Below are 27895 nucleotides of genomic sequence, written 5' to 3'. Positions count from 1 at the left end.
TTAAGTTACTGATTTACCAGTGAAAGATACCGTTATTAAGGCATCCTTATTATGCAAATTACTATTATTCATGTGGAAACTCTATCTCCCCATTTTCTTTGGAATCTATAAAAACTGTCACACATGGAGTGGGCCATAACCATTAAGCTCCCCTTCACGATCTCAAGGCTTCATGTTCCCTTCTTCCAGGGGTAATTCTTCTTACAATCAGTATACGAAATGCTTCCTCAGCTTGCACTCATCCCTTGAGGAAAGCCTATGTTCTGCTTTCCACGCTAGAAATAACTCTGTTTGTAAATCTAGCGACAGATGTCAGGAATTTATCTTCTTACCACGGCAGAACATGCTCATCTACTTGCCAGAGCAGGGATTAGCTGGGGGAAGGAGCAATGAGCATGAAGCTACGCTGCTTGTCACAGTCTCAATACACTCGGCTGAAACACAGACTGAGAAACAGTCACTTTGCAACCATTAGGCTTCCGAGTCAAAGTGCCGCCGGGATGAGTGGGGGGACAGTCCCAAAGAAGGGCCGGCCTTGTTCCGCGCCTGGGAGCCGCCCACCAGCAGCAGGCCCCGAGCCCCTCACAGAAGCGATTCCCACCTTCGGCCGCCCCTCGCCGCTCCGCCCCTCTTCGCCCCTCCTAGCGGCCCCTCCTAGCGGTCCCTCCTGGGCGGAGCCCCGCGACATCACCCACCCCCGCGCCCCGCCGGAAGCAGCTGCCGCGCTCATGCCCCGCCCCCTCCTCCTCCCGGAAGTGGGTTCCGCCCGCGCGCACCGGGTGCCCGGCTCCTGCGCCGCCGCGCCCGCGCCTTTTCCCTTCCACCCCACTGCACGACTCCTTCCCCTGCGCGCCAGGGGCGGGGGCGGGGCCGGGGCCGTGGCCGTGCCCTGTGACGATCCTACTCTGCGGTCGTGGCCTCGGCTCTCAGTGCGGCGCGGCCCGCCCCGGCCACGGCCCGCCCCGCTCGGCCCCGCCCTCCGCCGCGGGCCTCGCGCGCGCCGCCGGGTCAGCGCGCGGGGGCGGTGCCAGGCGGCGCCAGGGCTCTTCTCCGCCCGCTCCCGCCCTCCCCAATCGTTTCTCTGGCGGGCAGCAGCGCTCGCCCTACCGCCGCAGGTGAGTCGGGGGTAGCGCTGGGCGAGTGGGCCACGCCGCACCGCTCCAAGGGACGGGCCGGAGGGAGCCGCCGGGTTTCTCGCTACCGGGACAGCACGCAGGGACCCCTCCCCGCCCGCCGCCGGGGGAGCGCTGCCGCGTGTGGGGGGAGATGGCTAGGGGGGAGAGAGGGGAATTCTCCGCGGCCCCGCGCCCACTATTTTTCCTCGCCCTGTGGTCGGCGTTGAGGCGCGGCTGCCGCCTCCCCCCCTTGGCTGGTGGTTTGTGCCCACCGACCCCACCCCAGGGTGTGGGGAGAGACAGGCGCGACCGCGGGCGGTGCCCGGGAACCTTCCGCGGAGGCCAGGCGGAGGGTACCCGGCCGCTCCCTGAAGGTTACTGGCGTCGACCTTGGGGGTTTCCCGCCCCAGGCCTGCCTCTGCCCTCTCGGACTCTGAGGGGAGAGGGGAGAGGACGGTGGTGTCCACGGCATGGTGTGCGGCGGGGCTTGGCCGTCTCCTGTTGCGGTGGTAGTGGCGGCGTGAGGCAGGTGCGGGCGTCCCCGCCGCGTCCTCGGGGCGCGCCCGCACCTGCGGAGGGCGGAACGCGGCCACGGCAGCCCCATCAGCCCCGTCAACCCAAACAAAGGAGCCGCACCGCGGGGCCGGCGGGGAAGGACCCGGGGCTCCCATCCCTCGGACCGGGCAGCGCGGAGCGGCAGCTTCTGCCGTGGCTGTGTCAGCAGCTGGGTGCCGGAGCCTCTGTGCGTGCGATTACAGAATGAGTAAGAGCAGCGATTCGGTACCATGTAATCGCTGCGCGTTTCCCTGCGCTGTGCTTTTCTGTAGTGGCACACGTTAGCAGGCGTTGCTGGTAACTACAGCTTGTGCTTGCCTGCAACAAAAGGAAGAAGTATGCCTGCTGCTTAAATAAAGGAGCCTTTCAGTGCTCACCTTGGTTTGGTAAATAATTTGATGCTTACTTTTGGGTTTCTTCTAGATGGAATCCAATAGCTTCAGGTCCTTCCCCTTCACTGTGTTTCTTTCGAAGGGAAGATGTAAAGTGGGCCATACATATCCCAAGAGTCACCTACAGAGAGATTTTATGTATGATGTGTGTGTCTGCTTTGTAGCAGCACTGAACTGTCCTGGCAGAAAGGCTGACAAAACATTTATTTTCAGACCCAAATGTTTTGTTTTCAAGTTTGGATTTCTACTTCTTCTTGGAGAGAGACTTTGCATTCTGTGGGGTGAACTGTTACAGCTCCACAAGACGAAGTGATAGGTACCTCTGCTGCCATCTCAGTGTCTGAAGCTAGGGTGCAGAGAGGTCTGCACAATAAACCCCTTGGTTGTCTTTTCCAGTAGAAGTTAGAAGAAGTTTGAAGTGAGGAGCTCCTGGGAGAGGGGCTGCATGGACTGGAAAAAGATACTGTCAACCTATTAGTTATCAGGATAGGTAATAGTGATTCTTATTTTAAAATCCTCTTCAACTGACACATAATAGCCTGTACCCCAGCATTTAAATCCTAGGCAGTTGTGAGTGAAGAGCAACTGTGCAACGTGTGTGTCTCTGATGCATATCTAAACCCCTTGGTCAATGCTTTAGACAGCTTGTCAAGCTTTCTATCTTTTTTTTTTCTTCTTTTTCTTTTCTTTTTTTTTTTTTTTCAGAAGCCCCCACTAACTTCTAGGGATTGTCAGTGTTAGTGATGCTTACCCCTTTTTCCTTTTTTTGTGAAAATGTCACATGCTGCCACACAGAAAAAGCTTTGAGTCTGCTGCCTGAGAGAGAAGCTGTGGGGTTAGATAAGTTGTAACACTAAATAACAGGGATACTCTTTTACTATTGCAGATTCCTTGGTCTCTGTTTTCACTTGGTCATGTTCTTCTGAATTTGAGAAAGTGATAAAAATAGAACCATTTTGAGGTGAAGTGTTTTGAGTTGCATGTGTTTGGGAAATGTTGAAATAATTATGCCTTTATTAAATTTTCAGAGTTTAAAGAGAGGATCTTTAGCCATTAAAGAGAAAGCTGGAATGTCTCCTAGCTGTGCCCTTGTTTGTGCTGTGTGTCACCTGTGGGCATGTACTTTTTATGTAAATAATCCATAGGAATAGTAGTCTCTTGGGGAGGAAAAAGAAAAAGTGAGGGAAGTGGGCAGGGAGAATATGTCTGTGACAATAAGACAGTGCTGGCTAAAAGCAACCAAAGAGGAACATGAGATGAATAAGTGATGTTGGAGACTTTGTAGTGGTCCATGTGTCTTATGCGTTCTGACTTCTATAAGAACACTTGTGTTCCTAACCTCTCTTTCAGGAATGCTGACATCTCTTCATGTTCTTTTTCTAAGGGATTACCCTGAAACAGGGGTGTTCTGTGGAAGATGAGCTTTTACTCCTGTTAAATTTAAAGTGCATCTGACTTGGAAGAAAACAATTGCTGAGGCAAAGGCTCTTGCTGTCTTGAAACCAATGTGTCTCTCTGGTGTCTAATGTAGATGCAGTGTCTTGTTACCTGACAGCAGCATTGTTTCCTCTGTGGCTTCACAACTGAAGAATAAATTACTATATGAGAACAATCTTGAGACTTTGTGACTAGATTTGCCACCCTACCAAGTACCATAGGGTATAAATCGCTGGTCACATGTCCTGGACAGGGAACTCCCCACTCTGTTGAGACTGCTTACAGCCAACTTCCTGAACTTCTCATGGCTCCAAGCTACTGAAATTGTGTTGCATCTAAATTGAAATCTATTTTAAGTGAACAAGGTACTTTGGTAATCTGGTGACAGCATGCCTGTCTGGACACATCACACATGCAATTATGGGACAGCTGTTTTAAGTCTCCTTACCTTATGAAGAATTGATGTGAGGAACCAAGAAAATTGAACAGTTGGTATAATTACTGTACATCCACTGAACATTTTGCAGAATGCTTTACTCTATAAATTATTAAGTAGGGAAGAAATAGTTCTATGTTATTAGTCTGCGGCAGTACTTAAAATCAGAACTACTCTCAGAGTAGTTCTAAAAGGCTATTGTAAGTCTGCAGAACTAAAATTATTTTAGTCCTTGTGGTCATAAAGAACTTGGTGTCACTTTAATTATATCAAATAAGCCTAGGAGACAGAGCAGAGTTACTTAATCCTGGTTTGCTTCTTGTCTTGTGTTCTTAAGTATTGTGAGTCAGAGTGAGTACCTGCTGACCCAGGATTTGTGAGTGGACACAGCTGCTTTGATAGGTGGACAACTCACAGCCACCAGGTTAGGCTTATACTCTGAGTCTTAGGAGCTCTACACAGCAGCAAAGAATTTCTGACATTCCTACAGAAAAATCAGGACTGGATTTAGGGGCTGGAGCAAGCTGGAAAGAAACTTAGTATGGGCTAAGTAATACTGCCTTAGGAAGAGCCAGAGTGAGAACTATTTGTCTTTGCATGGAGGGTGGCTCAGTCTTTACTGTTTGTGCTTTGTTTAGGATTAGTTTTGTATCTCTCAGAATTCCCAGCACCTTTGGGAACTGTTAACACTCAAACATCCAAACTGTGGACAGAGAGGAAGAATGAAGGAAGAGGTGTGTAGGAATGGCTAGATGACATAGAGGAGATGTAATGAAGAAAACAAAAAGTTACTATAGAGAATTCAAAATAAGCTCTGCTGTAATCATCATCTAATGCTAATATAGAAAGGAGACAAGAATGCAAAGAGGGTAGCACAAATGAGATAGAATGCTGATTGTGTAGTAACTCTCCAGTGGTTACTTCAGTGGAATTGATGGTGCTTATTTTGTGGTATTGGCTCCTTAGTTCAAGCAATTACAATACACATCCAATTCTGACCAGTGCAGTTCATTTAGTATATTGTGATTTTCTGCATAATGGTCAGATTGCTACATCATTTGATGCAAGAGTGTGGCAATGTCTTTTGTGGTGGCCCACAGGTTTCATTTTAAGAAGGCATGTCAATAGACTGCATGGCCAGACAAGTATTTCTGCAAATCATGAAAAATGTGATTTTTGTGTAGGAGCTTGGCACCTACCCTTGCTTGGTGGGTGGCAGGGTTCAGGTACCTGTTTCATTTTGTACTCTGAAATGAGAACTTAGTACCCTTCCATGCTACTGCTGGACTTGGTCTCTAACTGCCATCTTTAACTCTGATCCAGTTGCCTGAAAATGCTTGTATATAACACCCACATATAGGCAGACAGAAATGTTTCCATCACGTTAAACAGTGCAGTAAACATGGAAGTCTTCCAGACATAAAGCTTGTGTGAAGAACATTAAAAGGCAGCTGTGTGTGATATAGTCCTTCTCCTTGCTCGTGTGCCCATTGAAGCCCATCAAGACAGCACAGAGAAAAGCTGATGTGTCATTTTAGGGCTGTGCCAGTGTAGTCCTGTTGGCATATCTCTGCTGTTTCCTGAAAAGGCTTTAGTATGGAAGTAGTTAATTCTAGCAACACTTTCCCAATGGGATTTATTTCAGACCTCAAAATAAAAGGAACTCTCTAAACAGGAAAACAACATTAATGTGACAGACTTGTGCAGACATGCTATGTCAGTCACAAAACCACCCTTGACTGATGTGGCTACGCCATGGAAGATTAAGTAGATGGACCCGAAGGCCAAACTTAGGGCAAGGCTGTTAGAAGCATATCTTTAACCAGCTGTCACTGTTACCCTTGCAGACCAACATAAGCAAAATCAGATGCTGATTTTAAGTAATTATTGTGTGGAAGAGCTATTTTATTTTGACAGCACTAAATTCTGACGGTTTATACATACTTGACCACTTAAATTAATTCCACTTTTGTAGTGTAACAGGCTAGTAAAGCATCATTCCCATCCTGAGAATGCTTGTATTTTAAGAAATAACACTTTAAATTGCACACTCTTAACTGATTTCTGTAAGGTTAAAATGGATGTATTTTTAAAACGTCTTAACTTAGAGTTCACTGCAGTGTTTCTGTAACTGGTTGAGTATGGTCATAGCTGATAGCACACCTTCTTGCAATTTGGATTCTCTGGCTTGTTATGTGTTTACATTTTGGAAGTTGTCCCTGATTTGAAAAGGAGTATGAATTGTGTTTTATGTTGATAGAATTGACTTTGTGAAGTTGATGATGCAGCACTGGCCTGTAGGAGTACAATTTGTTAAAGCACCTTTTCTTCATGCTCCAGGCTGTGTATTTTCTGTCTGTTGCTGAGCAGGCATGATGGCTTTGGGATTTCAGTTTGTTCATATGCACTGGAAGTGAGGTGTGTAATAGCACAGAAAACTTAACCTGGAAAGAAAGCAAGTGTGCTCTGGACTCCCTCACTAGACAGTGTGGTGCTGTCCTTCAGAATTTAAAGAGCCAGTGCATAAGGTGAAGTATCAGAAACTGCTTTTTTGAAATAAAGTTCACCCTCTAAAATGTTTTTAAGTAGTGTTGCAAGGAAGAAAAGATGGCTACATGTTGCTCTCATGGTGAAATCCAGTGTGTTTTTGCCACATGTTGGAGAACTCCAGTAGAATACCCACCAACTTGAGATGCATAACGTGCATAAACTTTATTGGTTCTCCCCACATCATGGAGACTGCAATGATAACAGTAATGAAAAAATGAAAGACTGTGATAAAGAACAAGGGGAAGGCTGCTAGTCTGAGTTGTTAATTTGGTGTCAGTACTCATTTTGTTTTGCTGTACTGTGTAACATAAAGCACTGGGTTTAGAACAATTTTAAAAACCCACAGGTGAATTTGTTTCAGCAGTATTGAAAAGGAAGAAGTTTACCAAGTGGTCTTCCAGCTGTTGCTGGTTTTTGGAATTAGAGGAGTTAAATTCTAAGTCTTAATCCAAGCTATGTCAGATCTTTCTTGCATTTTGTTGTGATGATAATGTGGATCTTAAGTCAGGATCTCAAGTTTTTACCCTTCTGCTACTGCTGTGAGGGGAAAATGCTCCCCTTTAATCAACTTATCTTTAACAGCTCTGTGCTTTTCTAAAAAATCCCATTGCAGGCTTTGGCATCTGGTATTTCCTGTGTTCAGAGCTGGGAAGGTTATAATTTGAAGATTGATGGTGTCCTTGATGGCCAGTGGATGATACACAAAATACTTTAGGCAAGTCTGTATGCTACCATGCAACTGGCTCCCTATCAATCACTAATTTTGAGCATGTAGTTATAAGTTTTACTGGTAGGCTTGCAGTTAAAACTACATTTAATAGGAAGATTTTTTTTTTTATTAGTGTAGATGCTCACCAAAATGCTGCATTTTCTAAACTCCTTTTTGCCCAAGATCCAAAGTGTGGGATATGAAAAGTTTGAGATGGGAATCATTCAAACACCTTTGAAGGTGCTGGTTTTTAGTTTGAGAAAGCTCCTTTGCTGCCCTGTCCCTTCAATTTTTTTTCATTGTATCTAAGTGGTAAAGTTGATATTTTTAGGTAACTTGATTTGGCACATGTTGAACTTCTCTAGCCTAACCATTTAAAGAAAATTATGCTTTTCTATATTGTATTTTCTGTCTTGCAAAGCTTGAGTTTTGTAGCTCTTTCAGTCAAAATGGGTAAAGGGATGAAATAGTCTAACCAAAGCATTCTGCTTGGCAAGATGTATGAGTTAGAACAGACACCATGTGTATAACATGTACAGTTTGAGTTTCTTCAGGCTGGAGTATTTTGAAGGGCATTGCAAAAGTAAGTTCTAGTGAAGTTTGAAGGAAACCTCTGGCTTGAGGAGCAAAGTTTTATATTGTGATTTTTTTAAATTTTTTAACTGCAATGTTAGGAATGAAGACTTTCTTACAGATATGGAAGGAAAAGAAAGATAATTTTGGGAAGCAGAAGCAGCAATCTTATAGCCAAATAGGTTGTTCTTTAGAAAAATCCTCTGAACAATGAAATCCAATATGGTAAAACGCTGAAATGGTCAGGCTGGCATAGTTATTCTTGCATTGTCAGTAGTTTGAAGGAGAAATTTTCAGGAACATGTTTCTTAGCAGACTTAGGATCTTTTATGTGGACCATATCTGTGAAGAATGGGAGTGGGTTTTAACAACACTTCTCCAGGCTTCATGCAGAACTGATACTGTGTGTTTGTTAAGGTAAAAAGAAAAAACCCCTCAAGGGGAAAAAAAAAAAAAACCAACAAAAAATAACTATAGAATTAGCTTATGAATCTGTGGAGAAGTGATGCTATTGGAAATGTTGCAGTTGAACTGTAAGCGTGCAAATGATGCAGCTGACAATAAAAAGCTTTAAGTCAGCAGCAGTGAAGGTTTGGTAGGCCAGATAGCCTACCAGTTTGGTAGGCTCCATATTGCATGGAGCATTGAAAAGGAATTAGCTCACATACTAAGCTCTTGTGGACAGAAAGGAATACAGCTCACACTTGTTAGTGTTTAGCATTGCAACATGTGTAGAATAAAATCAATTAAATGTGGATTAAAACACTGGATTTCACTATAGACAGACTACTCTAGTTTTTCCCTAGGGAGACTGACCTTTAAAATAAACCATATTTGGTGTGTGACCACCACTGAATTGCCTTTATCATTTGTGTTGGGTGCCTGACAGTAGGAAGAGACACATGTAGTGATGTGCAATAGCATACCATCCTTGAAAGTGCCTTTTCTAAGACCCTTACATTTGCACTGTGATTACAAAATTATTTTTTAGGTTGCTTATCAGAAGGTTTTGATAGCTACTTTGTGTGGTTGCCCAGATAGTCAAAAATGAGTGTTCTGTGTCTTTGGTGTTCAGATGATCCATGTTTTTTCATGTACATTGCTGTATAAACAGTGTTTTTTACATAGCTTTTTATTTTAATAGAAATAAACCAGAACTTGCACACATTCTTGTAAGTCATCTAATAGTTCTGCGCTGCTCTGAATAAGAACTGCATGATAAGAACTGCAAGAATTCAATTAGGAACTTGAAGCAATTTTTAGAAGTTACGACTTTACAAATTAAGAACATTTAACTTGGAAATGGCTTCTGTGGTACTACAAGGGAAGTCTAAATTGGCATTTTAAGCAAGGCAAGATCAAAAACACCTTGCACTTGCACTTAATGTGGAAATTAATAAGTTGACCTGAATATCAATAGTTTTATACTAAGTTCACAAATTGAATGCTTTTTCTAGCCACTGTATGGTTTATGCCATAAGATGAAATAGTCATGAAACTCTACCTTACACCATATGACTAGCAAGTATATATTGAACTGAAATACAAATAATTGCCTGATTTGGATTTCTAGGTCTATTGCATTGACTCTACTAACTCTTCAAATCCTAGATCTAATGGTTTTATAATAAACAGCAATATTACTCTATTACCATGTGACATCAGGCCTGTAACCACTTGTGTCCCTGAATCACCTAGTGAAAAGGTTAATTACAGGTCTTTGTGTATTTGCAAACCAGTCTCATTCAACGAGTCATACATATGAAATCCTCTTCCCCTGAATAAAACAGAATTATTATGAATTTAGGTAGAGCAATTTACACTGCATAGAATATAAACAGGAGGAGAAGTTACTGGAACAGATATGGCTACAAAGTTATGTTCTTGCAATAACACTACAAAAGAGTGCTTACACATTTGTGATTGGGTGGTAAAACAGATGGCAAAGCCATAAAATGAATGAAGTAACTCACTTTGCCAAGTCGTATTTCACTAATGAATTTTATTTTCTACATCTGGATAATTCCTAGGATTAAAAAAAAAAGGAATTTTTTTGAAATGGGAAATCCAGCATACTCCTATTTTATTAGGTTCCATTTGGCTGGTGTATTCATTCAGCTTGCCTGTTGGGAAAGAGAATGCCTGTGTTTGTAAGGGGGAGATGGAGAATTTGGTGGTATCTGTTTCTTGATGTCTGTTGCTTGTGACCTGTGTTCTGTCTTGTGTGTTTGCCCCATTTGAGTTGCAACCTTTGATGCTTGCAGCTGCTGGAGCACTTGTTCCCTGTACCCTTCATCGCCAGAAGCCAGTTAATAAAATGCAAAGGATTGTGTGTTTTGGTATTCCTGTTCTGCTTTCGTTGAAGGTTCATCCAGCTAGGCAGTGACCAGATGGAAGAAAGCAGTGCCTGCCTCAAAAATGCTTTATTTGAAAGCTTAAACTTTTTCTATGTCAATAATTTCATGGGAGTGTTATTCAAACAAGGCTTCTGTGTTCATTCTGTCTGTTCTAATACCTTGAGGGAATTTAAGGGTGTTCATGTGAGTTTTCACCATAGTACTATATGACTGGCTAATGAGGGCAACTAAGTTGTCCTAAGCAGGATAAACTCCCTGAGATATTGGCATCAGAACTTATGTCACTATGAAATGAGATGCCTGCAACATGACAAGGCAGGTTCTACCAGCCAGAAGCCAAACAGGTGGCACTCCACTATAGATTCCAAGAGTGCTGGGTGTAGCCTTCCATGAGCCTAGTGGAAGCTTGATTTTTGTTTTGCACATACCATTTGTTTCGAAATTTCTCTGTTACAAGTTAACTTTCCAGACTATAGAGCAGTGATATAATTTGGGTGGAGTTTTGGCTTTAGTGAGTGTGGATCTTAGATCATCCTTTCAAGCTGTAAAAGTGACTTTGAGAAATACATATCTGACATCTAAACCTCTAATGAGAGAGAGTATAGAGTGGTTAACAATTAATGGGATACTTGTATTAGAGGCTTTTTCTGGCAAACCTACATTTTTCAAGTATGTCTTTTGAAAGTCTTCTTCAGACTTGGAAGAATTTACTTCTTCAAGCCAAGTCAAAATGCTTACATTTAAATCCTCCTTAAATTTCTTAATGAATGTTGAAGTGTACAGGGGCAAAAAGGACACAGTAATGCGATTGAGGTTTCTTTTGAGGTATGGTTGATAAAACCCCCTGGGTTTGATACTGAATATGCTGTGAGCAACTTTCGGAATGCAGAGCTCTTGAACTGCTTTTAGAAAAATGCTGAGGCTCAAACTGCAAGCTCTGGCACAGTGCCTTCAAGGAAACTCCATTTTTGTTGCTTTCCAGAATAGCTGAAAGCAGCAGCTGTACAAGTGTGAGTGATGTCTGACTTATCAGTAAAAAGTCAGCTTCCAAATGTTCTTTCTTGCACTTGAAACACAGGGTGAAAATGGCGGTAGCTAGTATGTCTTAAAGGACTCTAATGTGTCCCTGAAGTGCTTCCCTCACTTCTTGGTTGAATAGCACTAATGTAAGACCCTGACTTGTTGATCCTGTATGGCTAAAATTTATCCCTGTAGGCTGTGCATTGCCTCTTAGATGTTATGAAGGGGGGAAGGGGGAATAATCTTTGTTCAATACCAAGTGCTGAATAAAATTCAGTAGCAGCATCTGCTTTACATAGCATTTTCCCTGTAAATAACTTGTCTTTTGTCAGGAGACTTGATTGTGGGTATTTCATGTGGAAGCCTTCTCTGCAGACGTCCGCCCTTCTGTTCACTGGTGGTTAGTGACTGCTTTTTGGATGGATCTTAATTCTCATGATGATGTCTTAATAGTACAGAACTGCAGGCACGTGGGGACCACTGTTCTTTATAACAATATTATGTAATTTATAGGCTGGATGAGGCATCACCTACTTGATGTTCACTGGTTGATTCTTCCAGTTTCAGTGTCTGGATATGGTTACAGTTTGAAGCATCCGTTTCAAGAAGTTGAGGAATGTAGGGCTTTTACCTGAGGAGAATTGCTGCTGCTGAGAGGGTAGAACATAAGTCAGTTTTCTAGTCTTTTACTTAGTAGATGTGTATTCATCTTAATAAATTTGTTTGTAGGTGTGAGAGAGACAAGCACCTTTTATGGTGTGTGCTGGACAGCTTTTGGAAAGAAGGATTCTTGCCAAACCTTGAATGCGCTTGTTAAAATCATGGGAAGCTAAGAATCCTAATTCTGGTTAAACAGATTTGTGCCAAAGGACTGTTTCAGGAGAAAGGAAAGGACTTACTGTAAAAGCATTTCTCACATGTCCTGAGGCTGAGGTTCAGATAGCCTGTTTCATTGTCTAAGGAGACAAGTTGTTTCTGAGGCAGGTTTGAATAGTTGGGTTAGATTTCCTCTTTAGGCTACTACTTAGAGTTTATGGTGGCTATTTAATATGCAACATTTGTTTTAACTTAATAAATTTATAATGTTACTTTGTGAAGAGCTTGACACATGTTGCATGTTTAATAAAAACACCAGTCCAACTCGAGGCATGGGGTGACACTTACAGCAAGAATGCTGATCTAACCTAAAAAATTTCCGTAGTCTCCAGTTCTTAAAACAGCTGGCATCATGTATCTCATCCTATGATGTCATTTATCCTATTTGTTTCTGGGTCATGGGGTGTTTCTGCTGATCTGGTTTGAATATTGTAATTGGAGGCAGCTGTTGGGAGGGTTAGACTCTGTTTGCCTGGAGTTGCCTCCCTCCACTTCCAGGAATGTTTTCATTGCAGGAATATCTGAGTCATTCCTGAGGTGTCTTCCAGATATTTTGCATCTAGTATGATAATTTTCAAACAATACATTCTCAAGTATAATTTTGCTTTTGTAAGCCAAACTGAACCCCCTGGACTCAATAAACAATGAAGTAACTGGATGAAATTGTGATCTTTTAATAACAGATAAGATTATATTGCTTGATGGGCCCTGGGGACATGAATTATGTTGATGCTTTTTAAAATTCTTGTTTCTGTTGTTCTTCTCAGAAGGCTGAGCTGTTAATTCGTAGGTCATAGGAGGCAGCAAAGTTGTGAATCACTTTGTGTGCATTAGTAAACTTTAAGGAATGTTCAAACCAACTTTAGAAGATGGAGTTGCTGTCAATTACTAGAAGGTTTTATTTCAGAATAAGATTAAAAAGCTGTAGCTAGTATTTCTGGAGGTGATAGATTGTAGTAAGTGTAGAGTAACGCAATTACTAGTTTCTTCAGTTAATCACAACCCAACCATTTGAATTATTTATTTAGAAGAAGAAAAGTCTGCATTACTAAATGATCTTTCATTGTTCAGTAAGTGATTGGTACAAGATTTTGCCTTTCTGAAAGCATTCTGGTCAAAGCATACTAACTATAGTAATTAGTATTGTGCAGGTAGCTAATGTATTTCAGTTATATATGTTCTTTTTCAAATGTATCAAATTCTAATTCAGTTAGAAAACAGAGTAGAAGCAGGTGCTGTGTTGCATCAGCTGCCAGTTGTAGTTGATGCTTATTATATAAAACAGTCTTCAGGGAAGAAAGTAACTCATAAAAGTGAGTAGGTAATGAGGTTAATATGACAGCCTTACACATCTTTATGTAATCTTCCCTTAAAGGAAAAGGAACAACAGAAATGGAATTTGGTTTCGATGTCATAGTTTTATGAGACCTATAAAAATAACAATGTAAAGAATTGTTTTGTAATTGAAGAATGGCACCACTATCTCTGCTTATTAACTGGAATCTACTATACTGACTGTACCAACTATCTTTAAAAACAAAGCTATGTTTAATTAGTCCTCTTCAAACAAATGCCTCCAGCAAATCAAAGTCCTCCTGTTAAGGACAACTGCACTTCCACAAAGCCCGCATTCAGCCTTATGTATAGCACTGCAGAAGATGCCAGCTGAATTTGTGCCTGTAATGATGTGGCTCTGGTGTAATGCTTTTCCTTTCCTGGTCTTCTCTCTTTGACATTGCATTTACAAGACTCTGGGGCATGAAAATGGGCAGAGCAGTTCAGCCTCTGTTAATCACATTCTCAAAGAAAATTAATCTGGACATGTGCTGTGTTCTTTGTGAATTTTTGGTGTATTGGATGCTTTTGGGTACACCTTGATAGAAGTTTATGTGTCTTGGATACGTTTGTTCCATACATTCTGTCTGTATGTGCTGCTGGCTAACGAGGGAGAAATCTGTAATTTTGGGATTGTAACACTGAGGAGGGATTTAGAGGACAAATGGTATGGATATGTAAGGAAGCATGCTTTAGTTGTTTTGGAGTAAGTTGTTCTGTAAGAAAAAGCCATCTGAGAAATTGGACAATTTAGGAGCAGTCTTGTGAATTAGATCAGATGAGCAAAATGGCTGAGGGGATTAAAAAGCTTAAGGGTTTTTTCACTCGGAAGCATATTTCTACGTCTTGATTTATTGGGCTAGAGAAGTAGATGGAAGGACAAGGTAAGGGCTACTGTAGAGAGATCAATTACTCCTGCTTTTTTCTTTTTTGCCTCCTCCCTACCATGTGTTTGCAAAGATATTTCAAAGATATTTTCCTTAGATTTTATTCATGGAAGTGGAAACTTCTTTCTTATGGTGGTACCTGATACCTTACTCTTGTGGATATGGATAACTATTCTGTGCTCCAAGACTTTATGCGGAAGTTATCATGGTGTTTTCTGTCTCCAAGTCCCATTACAGGAACACCTTCCAGCTCACTCCTCTGATGGGTGGAACTGAATGTGATGTTTAAATCCTTGGAGACTAGACATAACTGTATTTCTGGCACAGATCTTCTGTGTAAGGTGTGAAACTGGAGGAATTAGCAGTAATAGAGGTGGAAGTCCATCATCAAGGACAGGCAACACTTTTACAGCTCCATCTGCAAGTTCCTCTTGTTACATGATCTTAATCCTGTAGGATATTCTTAAAAGCTATTTAGTTACCTACTATTCTTGCCCTTGACCAGGTTTCTAGACTGTTGGACAAGATGCCATTGCTGATGCTAACATGAATTTTAATTCCTACTCCTGCAGTTCTTATTTAATCTAATAAGCCCCTAACCCAGCTATACAAAAATTATTCTGGCTCAAACTGGAAGTCTGCCATTAAATGGAGCATAGAATTGTGTGGCTGGTTATCTGCAAATGGGCAATAAGCAGCTATAGGAGCTTTTGAGAACTGCTTACTGTGGCTGAGCAGACACTGGATTCATATACTTGTACCTTTATCTGTTCAAGCATGTCAGAAAAGGGCAGTTTCCTAGGAGTTTATCTGCAGCAGAGGTGAGGATTGATCTATCACATAGTGGTTAGTGCTCATGTCTCTCTGAGTCAAGGTATATGAGTACATTGTTCAGCCAGTTAAGCCTTTCACTTCCCTTTTAACTTATTGGACTACACAGAACTGTTTAAACTTTCATATATGTCATCAGCTGTACTGATCCAGTGGGGATAACCAGTGGGTGTGGTAAAAAGCTGATGTCAATTGACAACACCCTGCTTGGTTCTGTGAACCTCCTCCCTCTGCTGGAGGATGATGTAGGGCTCTGCTGGAGGATAAGCTTGTGTTTAACTTCTGACCCCCAGTTTTGCAGTAGCTTAAAACTTAGCACTTTTAAGGTCATTTTCCTCTGTCAGAATACTTTCTCTGAAACTCTCTTTCTGGATTGAGTGTCTTTTGCACAGTATCAGGGAGTACTTGCTTTGTAACTTGTTTCTCTCCATGTTGTCTACCATTCAGCAGGATTGAATTTTGCCAAGCATTATATCTTTACTGCACTGTGAAGAACCTGAGAGCAAAATGACCTCCCCAAGCACCTCCTCCCACTACAAAACGGGGCAGAGTATTTATGGCAAGCTTATCTTTAAGATTTGAAGTCTGGTAGTACAGAGTTTTGCTATCTTCAGTATCTTACTGGAATGTTGCTCACTGATGGTTATTAATGACTTGATGACTCAGGATACTGCTGTGACTGGTTGGGTCAGGATTTTTAGTTCCAAATTTATTTCTTTGACTTTGTTTTGAAATTATGTTATCAAGGTTTCTGAAAGTGATTTGTTACCATAAAATCTTTGGAAGTTAAGAATTTTCTATGAAAAAGGAGCATCATCACTAACTTGATCACTGATGAAGATCTTACTGGTTAGACCATCTTTTGACTTTTCAAGCATGGATCAACTGTTGCACAAAGTATAAAATGTAGCAGCTTCTCTTTCTCACGTTGTCTCTACTTGTTGCAGTTTCTGGTAAAATACAGATTTTTCACCTTGGTCAAGCTACTTGGAGACTGTAGGTTAGTTTACAACAAATACTACAGTGAAGCTTTACTATTTGATTTTACCTTCCCCGCCCGATTGCACTAGGAATTTTTGCACAAGCATCTGTCAGAGGTCCTGCTGAATTTGTTTGAACTTGTTCTGGAATTGAAGTGCTTAGAGAAGAATAGTCTGTTTTGTTGCTCAGTAAGATTAGTATAGACCATATCCAGGTATACTAGTGCTTCCATTTCTGTGTTTCTGAGGGCACATATTCTAGCCTAAACTTGGCAAACTGAACTATTGTCAATTGGTGATCTGGAATACAGAGCTTCCTGAATACGACCTTCCTGAAATACATACTAAAACCAAGTACACAAGACTTTGAGGATGTGTTTTTCCTATTAAGATAAAAGTGGGAAAGCAACAATGTGGAATGGTTCAACATGCCATGTAGCTGGTTGAAAATGTGCACAGGGCTTGCAGCTATTTTTGTGTTGTCATACTCCCTCTTGAGTCAGAACCAAGCAGTGGCTTTTTCTAAGCCTTGATGGCCAAAATGAAAGTGTGTTTTTCTAATCCACCTCCCTTTTAAGAGAACTTGTAACATAATGTTAGGTGTATTTCTCTGCTCTATCTCTATAGTTAGTACAATGGCTTACTCTTATTTCAGTTAGATAATGTTTCTGGGGAAAACAGTTTAAATAACTTAATTCTCAGTTGCATTTTCAGAGTTCTTTGACAGTAGAATGGGTACTGAGGTGATGCCAGAGAGTTTTTCACATCGGTTGTGAGTTAACCTTAGTAAGCAGCCCTGGCAAACTTCCCTGCCAGATTTTATTGCCAAGCTATGGCATGGGATTTCCCTTTGGTCAGCTGTTCTAGCTGCTTGCCCACTCCCAGCCAACTTGCTGTCAGGGCAGCACGAGAACCAGGAAAAGGCCTTGACACCGTAAGCACTCTTCAGTTATAGCTAAAAGAATCTCTTACCACCGTTTTCATCATAAAGCCAACATGTGGCACTATATGAGCTTTCCTGAGCAAAACTAACTCTCCCCATCCAAACCCAGTATACCCTTTTATTCAAGTCCTGGAAGGGTAGGCTTGATCCCTAGTGAAGGCTTAGTTAGTTGCTTTTACGCCGAACCGCCTCAGTGCTAACAAAACCTTAGTCTGTGTGTCCTTAGCTAGGGATTTTGATACCGGTTGTAAGAAAATTATCATGCTTCACATTCTGATTAAGCTTCACACAAGGGTAATTAATTATGCAGGAGGATGTAATTTTAGTGTGAGATCGTCAAATGATGGTGATGGGCAGCTGTAACAAGGCAATGATGTCTTCTTGCTATGCAGTATCATTACATGATAATTTTGTATGGAACTAAACTGTGCAAATGTGCTTGTTCTGAGCTTTCTAGTTCACAGAAACTGTTATATTTGGGTCTTAGTTGCTACTCTAGATGTCTACATTACAGAAGATGTAAATGCAAGAGACATCATTGTGGTTTTTGGACATCAGAGTTTGTTTTGCTCCTAAATCTCTAGAGGCGGGTAGGGGACTTTCCCGTGTCTGAAGAGCTGTGCAAGCAGACAATGTATTCTGTCCTCATGTAACAGAAATACCACTATATTACTGTTACATTACCCACCACAGGAGGGAATAAAATGAAGTTGTGAAAGAGAGTTGGAGAGCCAATAAAACTACAACACAATGTTTAAAGTCTAATGGAATTGTTACTTTTCATACATGTGCACATCAGACTGCATGTGAACCAATGGTCAGAGAGTCCTGTGGTGAGGTGCAGAGATTTGTGTTTGAGCAAGCACTTTGGGACTGAGGCAACAGTCCCAAGCACACAGAATAATTGAATAACAGCATTTGTAGCCTAGGGAAGCAAGTCAAATCTTTCCATTCTGCATAAACTAGATCATTCTTTCAGTTCCTGATTAACTTACTGAAACTGGGTATTTTTAGGTTTTAAGTGGCACATTTGCTTGGTTTCTCTGGAAAAAAAAGTACCCTAGCTAATCCTTACTGCTGCTGCTGTGTCTTGGTGCTTGCTATTTAAGCTGGAAATTCTTTCAAATGTCAGGGCTTTTTTCCCTTGCAGCTGTCCTATCTCATGTTTTCTTGTATCGTATTGATTCACTGTGGGTTCCTTTTTCAATTCTTGCTTAGAAAATTAGTATACATTTTTGATAGATACTGTATTTCTGAAAGAAAACACTACATACCAAGATGTAAATCTTTTATCTTTATTGCTTTTGGATGCTGTGAGCCCACTTGTGCCCTTTCTAAATGGTGAAGGCTTTCTTGGCTCATGCCAAAAAAGATGAGCTCGGTATCATTTGTGGAATGGCTTCCAGTGAAAAAGCAGCTAGTTCTCACTGAAGAGAGCAGAACTCAAGTTAAATCCTTAGATTGTAGGGATTTAAGTCAAATCCACTTTAAATAGTGCACGTGGAAGAAGGAAGAGAAAACTAATGAAGCAATATTTTTCTTCTAGATTTTTTTCATTTAATACCTGTGAATTTTCTACAATCCAAAGATGGCAGCAAATAAGCCTAAAGGACAGAATTCATTGGCTTTACACAAAGTCATCATGGTGGGAAGCGGTGGTGTAGGAAAATCTGCTTTAACACTACAGTTTATGTATGATGAGGTAAGAATCTGCACTAGAAATTATCTCAGCAGATGTCTGCTGTGTAGTGTTGTTTCAGCCTTCATTGGTTATTTCCTGTGTATGATGTGGTATGAAAGTCAGTGATTAAATCAAATAAAAATCTATTACTTTTTTGTTTAGGTTAGAGGGTAAGTCACTAGAGACCACTGAAGGTATAATTTGGCATTTCTCAGGCTTCTGTGCAGCCAAATGGTCTGTTACAATATAGCATATATGTTGTCATTGTTCACTAGACTTAGTAGAACTTAAGTATCAAGGCTTCTTCACTTAGTCACATTATGCCTGAAATGATGACCAGTTTTCTCCATATTTTTAATGCTGCTGTGATGAAACAAAAACTTACTTTCCTTTTTTCCCAGTGAAAGTAATTATTTTTTTTTATTAAAAGGCAAAAGTTTGGGCTTCATTGTCTTTCAAAAATTGATACTGAATGTATTCCAAGTCAGGACTGCCTGGTAACATAATGGATCACAGCCAAATGTTGTTCTTGACCAGAAGCAGAGGCTTGGCTAGTGCAAATTACCTGTTTTGCAGTTACATGTGGAATTTCCTTGTAGACACTGTAGAAAGCAAAAACCTATAAACTGGGCTGATGGAAAGCCTGCTTTAGCTGTGAATCATCTGAGTATCTCTCACAGCCTAAATACTTGTGCTTACTTATTAGAGACTGCAGCCACGTCAGATGTTTGTTACATCCTAGATGCAAATAGAAGCATTTGCCTCACACAGGCATGGTTTTATATCATGAAGTGTTGTTTTCTTTTTCTAGTTTGTTGAGGATTATGAGCCCACCAAAGCAGACAGCTACAGGAAAAAGGTGGTTCTGGATGGGGAAGAAGTCCAGATTGATATATTGGACACAGCAGGGCAGGAGGACTATGCTGCAATTAGAGACAACTACTTCCGAAGCGGAGAAGGTTTTCTTTGCGTCTTCTCTATTACAGAGCTAGAATCCTTTGCAGCAACTGCAGACTTCAGGTAAGTTACAAGGCAAAATATTTTTTTTTTTTTAATTACAGTGAGATAATTAAAAGCTGTTTGTTTTGTAATGTCCTTATGATGGTCCAGACTGGATGACTGGACTCTTACTGCAGCCACATGATGTTTTGACCAGATGCCTAGTCATACCTTTGCTATCTGTACCACTTCAGCTATCTTTCCTGCTATGTTTCTGAATACCCAGAGTGCTGTTGCCTCAGAGCAGATACATAGCAATGTTCAGAAGGCTTCTGCCTTTGTTTGGCACTCCTGCTAAGAAGCTGTGTTTTTGAGTAGGTGCACTGCTATTCAAAGCAATGGAGCTGAGAAAAATTGCTTATAGATTGTATGGTTGTGTAATGTATGTACAGTGCTGTGTACTCCCCAGCATCATCATCTTTTAGCTCTTGCTTCATATAGAGAACTATGTTGTGTTTCTCTTAACCTGTAAAACACCACCTGGAACAAAAGAGCAGCTGTAGCATTTCCAGCTGGTTCATTCTAGTACACTTGATATTGTAAAGATGACGTGACCAGATTCCAGTTGCAGACTGTGCAGAAGAGCCATGGCTGGTGATGTCTGCCAACTCTTAGGTGATGTGAAGTGTCTGCATTGTGTTGTGGGAGAATGAAATGCACAGCATCAACAACACGTCTTTTTTATCTCTTAAAGGTGATTTTATGAATGACAGCAATAAGAATTATCTTTGAGTAGTGTGTAGTAGCCATGTATTCTGTGTAAATCTGTCCTTTTTTTGCTTGGGTCGAAATTTTCCTCTATAAAAGATACTGATGCAAAGTTTTGAACTTAGAAGGCAGAAGTTCAGCAAAGTTCAGGTTAGCGTTTGCCCTTCCCATCAGCCTCAGTATTTTACTTAATAGGGAGAAGTGTGGTTAAAAAAGCAGAATCTGGAACTGGATTGTTTTATGGTGTTAAAATAGATTTAACAGTAGGGTTTTTTTTTTGAGATGCTCTTCAGGCCTACAGCATATTTAAACCCCTTGTAATGGTAACAGACTATTAAACAGGCTGCAGTGTGGTTTAGGTACTTAATTTTAGTTGAAAGAGAAGGCCTGTTTAAATCACTTTTCAGTGTATTAATTTTGATCTCTTCTGTCCTTTTTTATTCTTTTAATTGGTTCAAACTCTAGCAGAACAGGACAAGAGATGGCCTTTGAAAGAAAAGTAAGGAAATAAGTATAAACGAATTATCTGCATCCCACTGAAATAAGAGCTCTCAGAGATGCTGCCACAATTTAATTTACTTAGCACTGAGCATCAAAAAACTTAGTATTTCTAAGGGATGAGGAGGTATGGAGAGGGGAGAGAATGAGGCTTTCCTCTTCTGGTGTTCTTTGTTTGTCTTTATATATGTGTGTTTATATATTTTGGGAGGGAGATAGGAATAGTTGTTGATCAGTTTGCAGGCTTATGCTAAGTATGGTCAATCATGGAGGACTGTTCAGTATAGTTGAGCTCCAGAGTGCAAAATGACCTCTTCAGATATGTTTAAAATCCTGTTACTGCTTCAAAGTTGCTGGTCTTATGGCTCTAGAAGTTGTCCTACTTCTCCAGCACAGGTGTGAATGTTGACTATATATATGCTGATACAGCAAAAAATGGAAGGAAAAATCCCCTTGGTAAAGAGATTAGAACTCTTCCAAATCCAAATCTGAGTGCCTTTCAAGTTGCCTTTGAAATTGTAGAAGCCTACATTCTGAAATGTAACTTGGGAAAATGACATTCTTTCTGCTCTGTGTAAAATCAGCCTGCCTCTCTCGAAGGTACAGTTAAAATACTTTTGGCCTTGTTCAGTGGCCTGAGGGGATACTGCTGAAGAGACAGATATGAGAGAAAAGTGACAAGAAGAATTTGGATGTTTGATCGTTTCCATGGAATTTTGTTATGCTGGAGTGCCAGAACTCAAACAGGAGAGTTTTTTTACTGCTCTTCAGTGTCTTCAATGGGGTTCCTGGTATGCTCTGAAATTCCATAGCTCCAAATTGGGGGTTTTTTTCAGTAGAAAGCAGATCTGACTAAACTTCTAAATGTCTGATAAAATGTGGTCTTGTTTTGAGTATAATCGATCTGGCTGTGCTGGGGGGGATTTTGTTTGTTTTTCTTTATTTTAATTCATGTTCTAGATTTCCAGCTGGCATAAATTAGATATATCATGTTGAAGAAATAGAATCTTCAGAGGGGGCTCAAGGATATTGTCAGCTGGATTGCTGTTAGGTTATACTCTTTATACAGTGACAGTGTTGTGCATCACCTGAAAATTGAAGTTGAAAGCTATTAGTTTTTAGCAGAAATCTTGTTTACACAGATACTGCAGCAAGGCACTGACTTTTCTTTTGGATACCTTTTCTAATCCACTGATGTTCAAACTGCTTTTGGATAGCTGCAGACTCTGTTAAAATATTTGCAGGGGTATTTGTTGGGGAGAGGAGGAACATTCTTATAATTACACCTCAGAGATGAATGTGGTGTTACAAGCTCCTTAGAATACATATTTGTTGTTTTGCTTTTTTCAAAGGGCTTTCTGCAGTTTGTCAGCCCTGAGTAGACTCCTCCAGAAGGCTGCACACTGTTCAGAGCTTTTTATAATAGCAAGAGGATTCTGCCATGCACCAATTTAAAGCACTTGGAATATTAATTAACTCTTTTCAGCTTCCCTCCATTCAGCTTGAAATCTGACAGTAGGATTCACCTCAGCCAGCACATGGAATTTCTCTTCCTGTGCTTTTTGTCAGTTTTTCAGAAGTTGCTCTATGATAAAGGGCTGCATTTCACTACTAATTTGTACTCCTTTCTAAGACAGAACAGTATCCTGCTCATGGGAAAATGTTTTCCTGGTACTTAGAATGCATTTCTAATTAGAAGAATTAATTTTTAAATGCCTAACATTTATGTACCAGACAGTTTGTAGTACTGAGTTTTAGTTACAACTTTAAACCTTTCATCCTAGCAGTTCAAACAGTAGAAGGCTCTGTCCTTAAAAATCTGATACATGTACCACTTATACATGTACACTGGTATATAACTGAATGAAGATCTCTGCAGAGGCTGAACATAATTGGCTTGAGAGATTCCTGAAAAGAATGAATTTTTCTCGATATGCTGTAAACCATTTTATCAGCTCTAAAAAAGGCACATGCATTTTATTGGGGGGGGAGGAGGGGAGGGAAAGGGTAAACCTGAAGTTTGGGTAGGTAAAAATAAACAGCAATCACAAACAGTAACATGAAGAGAACAGTAAAAGCTCTCAAGTAACAGCTTTTTTTAAATTGAATGACTTACTAATATAATTTATCATCTAAACCAATCCCGTTTGTCTGCTCTTTTAGTTTCATACTAACTTGCCTCCTTCCTTCCTGGAGGAGTAGCTGCCTGTCTTCGTTCTGTATAATGTCATAATGAGGTTTAAATTTTACTGTTACGTAAGCTTCATAAAAAGTATGAGTGGGTTTTCACTGTAAGAGTGTTTAGCCTCAGTATTTCTTTTCTTAAAATAGTACTCTATGCAAGGCTTAATTTTCCTCTGCCTTTCCTTTTTTTGCCTCTCCAGGGAGCAGATCTTAAGAGTTAAAGAAGATGAGAATGTTCCTTTTTTGCTAGTTGGTAACAAATCAGATTTGGAAGATAAAAGGCAAGTTTCTGTAGAGGAAGCAAAAAACAGAGCTGATCAGTGGAATGTTAACTATGTGGAAACTTCTGCAAAAACAAGAGCTAATGTTGACAAGGTAATAACTGTCTTCTTAATACAAAGAATCTCTCCATCAGTTTTTACTTTCTACCTCTTTTCTGTGGGTCGTGCTTCATAAGTTGAGTGTTTGAATCAAGTGCTTTTCTCCTGTAGCTTGTGAGGAGTGCATGACTAGGTGATTTGATGTGGAACAGTGGAAATGCTTAGTGTAACAAGTTCATCCCATCCTAAACTGCAAGGAGTACAAGATGTAAATTCATTAAAATTCTTGAGGCATCTACTTTAGCATAGACTACTTGGATGTGTTTTCTATAACTAGAAGACAATCTGGTTGTGAACAGTAAGGAATGCTGATTGTCAGCCAGAATAAAACCAGTTATAAAACCAGGGATGGGAGCTATCTCTCTCCTTGTTTGACCAGATGCTTGGTTGTGTGTTACTTTGAAGAATGGGTGAACCTTTTTAAGCTTTGACTAGTCTAGAAGTGCTTCATGAGTTTTCAGGGATAAAACAGTTTCAGAAAGACATTAGACAAGACAGTCTTTGTCTCCAAGAAGGTGAATTATTGGTTAGCTGTATTTCAGCTGTAACTCAAAGAGAGGACTTCTAAGAACATGGAACTCAGACTAAGTCTCAGCCTTGTAGACTGAAAGAGTCTACGGATGTGTGACAAAAGAAATAAGAAGCTTAGTTCAGTGTGCCAACCTTTCCTTTCAGAGCTATTCAGACTTGATCACACATTGAAAAATTTCTCTGATGTAAATCCTTATGCATGAGCTGTCAGTTGCAATATGACAGCCATAGCATGAGTTCTCTGTTGCAGTAACTTAACCTTCACTGTTGTCTTCTATCAGTTATCTTCCTCAAGGAACGGATTGTTTAGTACGACAGTAAGTAGTTGCTGTTCTGTAGAGAAAAGTCAATTGAATGCAGCAGGACTTAGGTCTCATAGCTGAATAGAGCTCTGATTTCATTGTTGGTATTAAAACTAGTATGTCTTTCAGTTTTGGTGCATGATTGCAGATAATGTCTATTCAAAGGGTGGCTGAAAAGAAGATGGAGAATCCCTTTTTACAAGGAGTCACATGGAAAAGATGAGGGTTAATGGGTACGAGTTAATCCCAGGGAGATTCTGATTAGACACAAGAGGAATATCTTTCATAGTAAGAACAGTTAGATCTCCCTAGGAAAGTGGTGGAGTCCCTGGCATTAGGTACTTTTAAGAGTCAGCTGGACATGGTACTGGGCCATCTTCTCTAAACTCTGCATTTCCCAAGAAAGGTTGGACGAGATGACCCTTGAGATCCCTTCCAACCTGGCATTCTAGGATTCTATTACAGTCGCATGGGTATTCTCAGCTCTTCAAAATCCACTTTTGTTCAGTGGCTGGGGAGAAAAAATTCCAGACATGTCTGTAATAGCTCTCTAATCAACAGCTTTTGCACACCCTTTAGTAGGCTACTAAAGAGCTCCAGGTCTCTCTTTTGGAGCTGGTGGCATTATGCTGCTGAAGCACATTGGCAGTTTCATTTTACCATTAACACAGTTTTAAGTACAAGAAAGTAATTGAGTGCACATTTGGAAATCTAAAGGTAATCTTATTTCCTGATGGAAATGATTGGTTCCATTGATTTTCTTAGGTTTCCCTGTACTGAAGGCTGGTGCTTTTGCTGCAGTCAGTACGAGATCAGTGTCACTGCAAATAAAAACCTGCCGAGTTCTGTAGAGGAGAATGCAGCCCCTGTGCTGTCCATGTTTCATGGAAATGGATCAGGTCCTCTGACAGATCTAGGGAACTTCTCCTGAGAGAAAAAAGTCTTAGAATTGGTCAGCTGATTACCCACAATCAGATTATAAAGATGAAATTATTTGCTCTAGCCTCCTACAAGTCAAGATCTGCTTTTCAAATTAATAAAGTAGTTTTAACCAGTCCTGTCATAAAGCCTTAACTGACAGTGGGATCTCTCTTAAACTTGCCATTGATGTATCTCCAGCTTTGTCATTTTCCTTTCCTACTAAACCATTTGATGAAAATAAAGCTCACAGGTATTTTGAGAATATGGCAGTTGAAATTACCTGATGTAAAAAATTGCTGATGTGACTGAAGAAGTGCTGACTTTAAGTGACCTTAGTCACTTTTTTCAGACTTGCATCATGAGACATACCATAAAATTTTCAGTGTATGCTACTGTTACATTAATGTCTCTAGAATTGGATGCCCCACCTTTTCCTTGAGCTTACTCAGTAAGATGTAGATAATATATTTCTTAAAAGCTTAGCTGGTGAAGAGACTCTTACTCCAGTCCTTGTGGAAAATTGTCTGACAGGATTCATAAGCAAACATCAGAAGTCGGAGGATGATTATGGTCCCATGAAGGAAGCAGGATTGTATCCTATCATCTTGGCCTTCAAAACCAGTGATTTGTTGTATGGATTTTTTTTTTCTGGAACTGGTTGCAGATAATTGACTTAATTCTAAACAATCAGAATGGATATCATCAGTGATAAATTAACTTGTATGTCTGTCTGATTTTGCATTTACATTCTTACTTTTTTTTTTAAGGTGTTTTTCGATTTAATGAGAGAAATTAGAGCCAGAAAAATGGAAGACAGCAAAGAAAAGAATGGGAAGAAGAAAAGAAAAAGCCTAGCTAAGAGGATCAGAGAAAGATGTTGTATTTTATAATCAAAACCCTAAATTCCTTTCCTACCCTGACCATACTAATAAACCATAATTTATAAGCATGCCATTGAAGGCTCAAGTGACTGAAATTAACATGTTGGAAATTGTAATGTACCACTAAAAACATGAATTGGAGTTGCACTGAAAGTCAAATTCACTGAGGGGGGGGTGGGGGGGGGAAGAAAAAAGATGTGGCTTCAAGAGAAGCAAAGTTCAGTCCATTTCATAATTGCCTACCTTCTCACATTTCTGAATGTAGTGTTTCATAGACAGTCTTTGACAGTGAACAGAGGGGGGGAAGTATTACTCTCTGGGTTCTTGTAAAGCATACTTTTTTATCACTGATACTTGTCAATTCATCTTGTCTTTGTTGCCTTGGAAGTTACAGTTGTGAAGGTGATACCTAACAAAGCAGTACACAGTTGTTTTGCCATGGAGTTATGCAAACTAGAAAAGAATAATGTGTATGTGAACAATTATGCTGGGGGAAATTCCATGTGGTTCTGCATTACCTGATGAACCTAGAAGATCGATGTAATCTTTTACGTTGAAACATTTGAATATGCCTTAATTTTAAAACCTAAACATAGCAGGTTGCTTAATCAAGGGTGTATTTTCAACTTTGTTGCATGGAGACTGTCCCAGCGCCTCAGCGCCAGCCTGCCCTCTGTGGAGAGCAGCTATCATGTGAATGATTTTGCTAACTGTCTGCTAGCAGTGTCCGTTCTTTACATGCGTGCCATACTTGGGTCTCATGAGTAACACAGAGCATATTCTGTCTGCTGTAACTTGGGAGTCAATACACAGGGTCTTAAAACTGAAAGGTCAGAATACACTTAAGACTGAAGCCAAGCCTATGGCACATCTAAGCCTGGAATGGTTGTTTAAAAATGTTCTGATCCCTTGAAACTTCCTTTTTGCCAGTAGACTTTTATCTAGGTGTTCCTTGGGGTTTACCTCCCTGAATTTGGGTGAAGTGGAGCTGTTTCAGTAGCACTGTGTTTTCAGTTAAGATGTTGCCTGAGAAATTCTTGTCATCAGTTAGTTTCTTTTGTGTTCCTAACACTTAGCTATGGGAACATGCTGTGTTCTGCTGAAGCTTTTCCCAGGTTTTGTACTGTTCCGCCTAACTTATGTTGCTTTTTGTAAATGGGGAACACTGTAGCTACTTTTTTTGGTTACTGTTGATCCCAAACAATGGAACAGGCTTTGCAAACACAGAAACATTTACCATGTGCATCTGAAATCCCCAGATGGAAACATACTGCTTCAGAACAGCAGAATACCAGCACGGTGGTCAGTATGCTCCATCTTAACTGAAAATACACCAGAATGCTGGAGGCTAAGACAGGCTAAATCAATTCTACAAACTGTTATACTTTTTATACATGTGTAAGCCTATAACTGACAGTTTAAATTGTGCTCAAGCAAACTAGGTAACAAATATTTAACTTCCATGCTAACAGACATTTTAGGGACTCAAGTCTTAGAACTTATATTTGTCATGTTAAATATTTATCAATAGGGATTTTGTATGTGCATTTAGTAGACTGCCAAGTGCAGAATTAAAAGTTACTCATGTAACTGTGGCAGATAAGCCGGTCTTCATCTTACTGTGTACTCATTTGGGTCTATTTAGCCAGGGGGTTAACCACTAATGTTGTGACTTTGCTATGGAACCTATATACTGGGAACTGAGGTGTTATGAAGCCAGTGGACACATGAAATTTGTCTTGGCTGATGCCTTATCCTGTCCTTTTCTTTGCTATTTGAGCCATTGAAAGATGAATAAACTTCCATTTTTTTTA

General features: G+C 40.4%; 1 protein-coding gene across 1 annotated transcript; it reads left to right on the top strand.

Annotated features, from left to right (window-relative positions):
• Positions 1-1009: 1009 nt before the first annotated feature.
• RALA (RAS like proto-oncogene A) lies at positions 1010-27895 on the top strand. The gene is made up of 5 exons (XM_068156858.1): positions 1010-1115; positions 18543-18698; positions 19489-19697; positions 23267-23441; positions 25968-27895. The coding sequence occupies exons 2-5, from the start codon at positions 18585-18587 to the stop codon at positions 26088-26090; spliced, it is 621 nt and encodes a 206-aa protein (XP_068012959.1). The 5' UTR covers positions 1010-1115; positions 18543-18584; the 3' UTR covers positions 26091-27895.

The sequence above is a fragment of the Melanerpes formicivorus genome, unplaced genomic scaffold (assembly GCF_026170545.1).
Source record: "Melanerpes formicivorus ecotype bairdi unplaced genomic scaffold, bMelFor1.0.p_v2 SCAF_35, whole genome shotgun sequence".
Lineage (NCBI taxonomy): Eukaryota > Metazoa > Chordata > Aves > Piciformes > Picidae > Melanerpes > Melanerpes formicivorus.
Note: the sequence above shows the minus strand (reverse complement) of the source record. Positions and strands in the feature narration are given on the sequence as shown.

Excerpts from the sequence above, each read along its gene's own strand:
- RALA (XM_068156858.1), top strand. The coding sequence starts at position 18,585 with ATGGCAGCAAATAAGCCTAAAGGACAGAATTCATTGGCTTTACACAAA. Across the intron at positions 18,699-19,488 it reads TACAGTTTATGTATGATGAG|TTTGTTGAGGATTATGAGCC; the intron begins GTAAGAATCTGC and ends TTCTTTTTCTAG. Across the intron at positions 19,698-23,266 it reads GCAGCAACTGCAGACTTCAG|GGAGCAGATCTTAAGAGTTA; the intron begins GTAAGTTACAAG and ends TTGCCTCTCCAG.